This window comes from Geospiza fortis, unplaced genomic scaffold (genome assembly GCF_000277835.1).
Source record: "Geospiza fortis unplaced genomic scaffold, GeoFor_1.0 scaffold171, whole genome shotgun sequence".
In the NCBI taxonomy this organism is placed as follows: Eukaryota; Metazoa; Chordata; class Aves; order Passeriformes; family Thraupidae; genus Geospiza; species Geospiza fortis.
The window spans coordinates 8085738-8093047 of record NW_005054313.1 but is presented as its reverse complement, the minus strand read 5'-3'; the positions used below and the strand labels follow the sequence as shown (position 1 = coordinate 8093047).

At 41.5% G+C, this 7310-nt stretch overlaps 1 protein-coding gene across 1 annotated transcript in view; it reads right to left on the bottom strand.

The window, feature by feature from the left end:
• Window positions 1-423: 423 nt before the first annotated feature.
• The window catches only part of FAM189A1 (family with sequence similarity 189 member A1), a 52853-nt gene continuing 45966 nt past the window's right edge, over window positions 424-7310 (bottom strand). Inside the window, exons 8-11 of the mRNA XM_005419764.2 lie at window positions 6653-6728; window positions 5397-5987; window positions 1452-1526; window positions 424-764 (exon numbers count right to left, since the gene is read on the bottom strand). Of these exons, the coding sequence (XP_005419821.2) occupies window positions 424-764; window positions 1452-1526; window positions 5397-5987; window positions 6653-6728 (1083 nt within the window). The remainder of the gene's footprint in view (window positions 765-1451; window positions 1527-5396; window positions 5988-6652; window positions 6729-7310) is intronic.

Sequence of the window (7310 nt, the reverse complement as noted above, 5' to 3'; positions counted from 1 at the left end):
GTCATCACCTGCGGGGAAAGGCAGGAATGGGGAAAACGGGGTGAGAAAAGTTCTCATTTAAAAGTTTCAGTCTCTGGATAATATTTCATTTAGGCTGTTTAACATTTAATTTAACCTGGATAACATTTCATTTAAGCTGTCTAACACTGAAACTCTTCCAAAGGAGGTTCAGCCCACCAGAACCCCTCCTGCTTCTGTCCTCGCAGCTGGTCAGGACTCGGGACTGGGCACCTGGAAAGCACAGCCAGGTTTTCTGTCTGAGCTGCAGTGTAATATTTATTGCTGCCCCATAAATATAAATTATTTCTTACTAATGCCATGTAACTATAAAAGAGCTTCTGTAGGAATTGTCTGAAGAATTTAAACTGTATAAACATTTAAATAAGGTATTTGTCTATGGAAACTGGACACACCTTTAGAACATCAGTGGCCTACCTGGTCTATGATATTGGCACTGAAGATGGCTTCTTCCATGTGTCTCTCATCAGATTTAATGACTGACCGTATGCTGTTCACTACGTGACGCACTTCTGGAGGGAGATTACAGTTTGAATGTTCCAAAAATTTTGCCACTAAAATTTTTGTGTCTTTATAGGCCTTAAGGTCCACTAAGGAATGTGGCCGCTCTTTCGAGACTGTGTGAAAAGCCTTTGGCTTTAGGTGCAGATCGATTTTCCTTGTATCCCTCTGTTTTCCAGTAGGTAGAAAACTGCTCAAAGAATGCTGGCAAGCAGAGGCAGCCATATGAGAACCAGAGACAGGAACTAAAAAAGGGGGGGAAGAATATCTTTAAAGTAATAGTTTAAAAAAAGAAAAAGAGAAAAGAAAAAAAAAGGCAAAACAAATATTGTCACAAAGTTTCTACTTTGTCATAAAATGTCTGTTTTGCTTGAAGAGTAGCAAAAACACGCAGTCAAGGAAACACTACAAAATGGGTAATTTTAACCAGGAGTAACTAGGAGTATCAGGAATAAGACCTTCCCATGGCCAAGGAGGACTGCCTTGAGAATGAGTGGGTGGGTAATTAAAGTGCTTCACAAACCAGACATTTTTGTTACCTCCACCTGCAAGGACATCAGTTGACATTAATGCTAAGGAAACCCACCAGCTACTCTGTGTTACACGCAAATCGTACAGCTTTAGGCCCAGCCCCTCACCCCAACTTTAAGACTAAAGTTCTGCCTATTTTTAGGCCTTGGAAATTATATGCAAGAGAGATTAGTGAGAAACACAGAGAAAGCAAATATGCTGATGTAAACCAGAGGACCTAATTCACAACATGTACTTTCATTCAAGGCAGGTTCCATCAGCATTGTACAACATACATTTATGCTGTTAACTGGCTTTTCTGCCCCAGATTTTTCAAAGCTCATTTCTCTCTCAGAAGCTTTTCATTATTTTTAAAAGAAAATAAGGAAACCCATCCTCTGCTTTAGAAAACCAATTCTCACCTGTTTCTCCTGTAGCTGGAGATAATCCTGCATCTTGGCACTGCCTGCACACAGAAGTCCAGGCACAATTATCACCTTCAACCAAAGGCAGACAGAAAGAGCAAAGTCAACCCCTGCTGTCTCTGCCCAAAGCAAGGAAAAATACACAGGAATCTTTTATTATCTCCTTTATAGAATGAAACTACTGAGAAGAAATACTGCTTTCAAGATGTCCATTCATAAAGAGAAGCTACTACACCCAGAAATGCCTTATGAGTTGTTACATAGATAGAAGCAGGAAGACAGAGCTCATGTTTTATGGTTTCCTCTGTAATCCTAAATATCTCAGGCCTAAGTGCTGAAACTCCCTATAGAGGCAGACCTCAGACCTCTTCCATATTTTCTGGACAGAATTTATATTGGAAAATGGGAAAAACGAGAAAGATTAATCCCTCTAATTTCTACAAAACCAGCATTTTTTATTCAATATTTCTCCTCCTTTTAAAAATATATTATCATTATTTTCAGTATAAATGTAACACACCATTGTTTAAATTAATGGGTAGGTGAGCAGGGTGGTACCTGATGAGCCAATCAATAACAAGTGGTTATGAAGCATCTACAAACAGCTTTGGATGCCATCTAATGACCATTTCTGGGACTCCAGCATGAGGATCAATGATGATGAGATCACAGTGTACAGTAACTACCACGTGCAGTCTTTTTCATTTCTGACAAGATGGAATAAACCCTCACATTTGGTTGTTAATCTGTTTCCAAGATTGAAAATTATTTTGAACTTGTAGGTAGCTTAGGAGAGGTTTTCTTCCATATCTCCAGGGACAGTTTATAATGAAAAGCTGGCATAATCCTCTCTGGTAGAGTGAATAATTAAATGAAGGAAACAAATGTAAGATGCTAAAAACATAGCAAATCTGTAAGAAATTAAGAGAGACAGCTTCTATTCTGTCTTTAATTTGTTCTATTATGCTTAAGTACTGTAGCACATGAATCATGGCATGGTTATTAAGAGGAGACACTTCAGAGGCTCTGTCTTCCCATCCATTACTAAACAGTTTAATGTACTTGCAGCAAGTCAAAACGACACCACTGGACATGACCCTGAATTATCTGGAACACAAACACTACAATAATCACTCAGGCACTTAACTGATACAGCCATATAGTCCATCATAGCTGATTATAAATGAAGTTTATTGTAATAAACATCTGTGCTAGGAGTTGATTTTGTCTGCCTTTGCCATGACAAACTTTACAGGGAAAAGGCAGAAAAAATGCGCCAACTATTAACTTTTAAGTAATTTTTTTTTAGGAGGGAACCATGTCTGACAATGGTATGTGAATCCACCATTTTTATGTTTTTCAGGGAGTACACAGTGAGTACAAATGCACCTATTAAACTAAACCTTCATTTATAATTTCTCCACTAGGAATGACAGGTATTAAAAAAAAAGTTTACTTAAAAAGGCTTAATGGGAGAATTATTTGACTATACAATATAGACCCCATCAGGTCAAGATGTGCTTGAAGCAAATGAATTCTGTTTTAGGGCCTGAAAGACTGGTTCCATTAGATCTCATTGCTGTTGTGTCACTGTCCTGTTGCACATATGCACCATCCCCATGTGAAATAATTTCTGTTCCAAACTATGGGAAGTGCAATCACAGTGCAATTCAAAATCCATTTCACAAAAATCTACACAGTAAATGTCAAGGTTGTGCTTCTAAACCTCTTCATATTGGCTTGGAGGTGAGGCAGAAAATAAATTAATCATTTTTTCTTATAGTAGAAAGGCAGTGTCTTAAGAAAAACCCAAGTCCCAGCTACAATCTGATCACTGTATTTTCCTAAAAGTTCCTCCAGCCTCAGTTCTCCAAAATCCACAGTTATTAATATTAACAGTGTGTAGTTACAACTCTGTCTTTCATAAAGTCACATCCACTTGACCAGTTCTTTTACTCCAGGACAATTTTTAAAAGTAGTTGTGTGTTACTGAAAAAAACCCAAAGCACTTTTTCTTGTGTGTTGGTTGAGGGAGCTCAGTTGGTTCCCTTTATCTTTGCCTGTTATTCAATCCCATAGGTATATTTGAAAATTCTTCAGTGAATATCAACAGTCAGTCATGAAAAATCCAGATCAAATGCCTTACAAAGACTGTAAAGAGCTTCAGCTGTTTGTCACAGTTTAGGAAAAATAAGCTTCAGGGCTGCTACAGACAGCCAGAATATGTTACTAGAATTGGGCTCCTTCTAAACTACCTATGATTTCCAGAGCAGGTTCAATAAAAAGTAGAGGAAGGGGATGCAGTGTAAACCTTCACAGAGTAAACTATTGCAAACTAGTTTGCCAAATAGATGTATGAAGAAATACATCTAGGCTTAACCAGAGACTCGAGTCAATCCTTCCCTTAAGGATTTCATGAGGAAGTGTCTCTGCAGGCAGCAGAGTAGGTCAGCACCCAGCCCCTCCGAGTCCCTGCTCTTGCTCCCCCTCCCCTGTGTGCCAGCATCTCTAGAACTTTCTCTGCCTCTTCATCCAGTCTTTGCTAAGCCCAGCTACATCTCAGTAATGCCCAGCTCGTGTCCCTCCATGCCACTTTTCCAGAATATAAATGTATTTAGGACACATTAAGAAGGAAGGCAGGGCATCTGTCCCACCAGGTGTCCAGAGCCAGCTGGAGCATGGGGGCATGGCTGCCCATGGCAAACACTGCTCCACCAGCATATGGAGCACAGCTCTGGAACCTTGCAGTGACTGATCCAGAAGAGAAAGGGTTGTTCTTCTTGACTTTCACACAGCAGAAAGGATTCAGAAATTCCTACTAACTGTCTGCTTACTGGCAGCTTCATTGCACATATGTCCTAGCAGAGTAGATGTCATAAAATAAAATGCAGACTTCTAGATTAAAGATTCACTTTTCCTGGCTCAGATGAAGAGGCTACATTTCTAAAGGTAAAAGACATTCAATTATTGAGCTAAGTATGAAGTCTCTGAAATGATATTATAAAGATGCAAGAAGTGCAATAGAACCAAAACATCATCCTAAATGGAACAAGTTATCTCAATATTTTGTCTCCTTTTGCTCTGAGTTAATCATATGATTCTGTTCTTCCTCTGGATCCCTTACAAAGCCTGGTGAACAGATCTTGTAGCAGCACAACCCATGACATCTTAAAAAGCTTTTAATCTTTACTTTCCAAGCCACTTCTCCAACTTACCCTTCTGAATCTCTCCAAACAGCTTAGATCCCTTTTTAATGGTTTAGACAGTTCCACATTCCGCTACTACTAAATCAACTCCTTTTTCACTAACAAGCATATTTTTATGAAGATACACTGTTCAGCTAACATCTCCTCCTCCCTACTTTTCTAAAAGGAGATTCATAGCAGAAGACACTTATCCACGACAGCCAAAAGCTTTTCTTTTCCTTTATCATCTTGTCATGTGCCTCATGTTCATTTCTTTGTCCTTCAAAACTTTTCACCATACACCCCAAGCTGCCACTAGTCACAGTGGCTGCCTCTGACATGCCCCAATACTGCCAATGTCAGTGTCACCTTGAGGAATCACATCCTGCTGTACAACAAGCGTGACAGCTCCAGTAGGAGTTTGCTAAATAAACCCCAGCTGCCATTGCACTTCTCAGTTTAGCCTCTCAGTAGAACAGTAATAGAGAGGTGGGAAAAGCTACTCAACACATGGTTTTCTGAGCAGCGCAGAGAGAATGGTGAAATTTAGAAAAGCCAAAATTAATTTCAATCTGTCAATTTTTCCATTTCCATTCTTAAATTTTCACAAATTTAGAAAATACGCATGGAGCTAAAGCCTTCATACCTAAGACAACCCTCTTAGGAGTGCTGCACAGAATTCCCAGCAGGGCCAGTTGCTGCACAAATCAATCCCAGTGCTTTGCTGCACGTTTGCCCTCCTGTGTCCCACACCTACCTTCAGTGGCAGACGAGCAGGACACAGGGGCACTGCTGGAGCGGACGATGGTTGGGGCTGGGGGCTTGGTGAGGTGCTGCTGCTGCTGCTGGACAGCAGCCTCGGGGCCACTTGCTGAAGTGTTTGCTGGCCCAAAACAGGGAGAGGTCTGGAAAGTGGCAGGAGGCTGGTGACAGCCCACACAGCAGGTTTTCTTCTGCTTCAAAGGCGGCGTGGCACTGCTGTCTTGAGCAGAACTCTGCAGTTCTCGTTCTGAGGGGCTGTAATTCCCTGAGGAACAGTCCAAGGACCTGCCATGGGCACAGCTCTTTTCCTGTCCTTGAGACCTGTCTGTAGAGGCTCGGCTGTGGGAGCTGCTTCGCTCATCAGGAAAGCCCTCAGAGCGAGTTCTGTGAAACCTGCAGTGAGGGTGGCAATCCAGGGCACTGCAGCTCTGCTCTGCTGCCCCCTTGGGGGTTATGCAGTAGGGAGAAAGATCTGCAGACTGGAGAGATCCTTGAACTTCCAGCGAACAAAGATCTTCAGAGGAGTAGCTACGGTCTGGGATATCAACAGCCTCAGAGACCATCAAAGAGGTGCTCTCCACAGAAACTGCAAAACAAAAGATTCAGAGAAAAATAAAAACTTCTTGCCCACCCTCCCAATATTCTCCCTCCCCATGTTCTGTAGACTGACTTAAATTGAGCAATCTGCAAGTTCTTTTATCAATAAGAAGTCAAAAGCTCTCAGATGAAGAATGCCCAAGCAAAAAACACTGAAGTAATTTATTTCTTTCTAGTGTCCTTCAGCAAAGACATTTTTGTGCTGTTCTTGATACTGATTTTTCAACTTTAAATAAACAGGCCCTGTACTGCTACTTGTCTACTTGCATCCCCAACATCTGTGCTTGAGGAAGCAAGCTTCCTATTCAGGCTCCTGGAAGCCATGGAGGAAACTACTCTTGGAGAAGGAGTGTGAGGGTCAGGAAGCCACCCATGGCTGCTGACAATGAGACACAAGCTGCAAGGAATGTGCAGGACTCTTCAAAGAGAAATGACAGTCTCCAGATCCACCTCAAAGGGCTTGGCTAGATCTTGCTCTGTCTAGCAAAACTCTCCTCTGCACTTCCAGCCTCTGACTGTGAAAAGGTCCTTCTTGCCATGAATAACCTGAAAGCAAATGATTCTTTCACCACTAGGAAGGGCAGAAGAGAAGAGAAAGTGTGCTCAAAGCTGCCACTTCCCTCTCTAAGGAGACAAATGCAAAGCCACGATCACCTTGGGTGCTGAAGTCCGGGGTCATGTTCCTCGCCCCCAGGCTTGGTTCAGACACTTGCTGAGCAGCACCAGTGACCTAAAAGAACATTTGGAATGAAAGAGATCATTAACCTGCAACTCACCAAACAAAGTGTAGTGCTCAGGATCTGAAGGACACACCTGACAATGCTGAGTCACTTTCATATGAGCTGCTATTCACACTGAAAGCTATTTAAAGTATTTTACATCTTTGGGTCAGGAGAAAATGCAGGGCAAAGGCACAAGCTCAATGCAATTTTACATTTTTCCAGAATCTACAAGGTAAATTCATCTTGAATTCACAGGCACTTGGGGTTGCAGGCTCACACTACTAAACGTAATATCTGAGTTTAGTAAAAGCAATCTCTCTACAGTCTGCGTTTCTCACATTGTGCTTGTTTTTTGTTCATCACATCATATCACCCTAAAATAAGAGAGAGAAAACCAGAAACCACAAAAACAAGCACAAGAGCAGTATTTTCAGATAGTTATTTGTGAGGATGTTAGCTGTTAATGTGTTTTGAAGCCCTTTAACATCGTTGCCACCCAGGTGCTCTCCAGCCTGGTGGAGATTGCTCAATGGACACAGTATTTATTACCACTCACTTTTTTTTCTGAAGGGGTGGATCTAAGAGGGTAA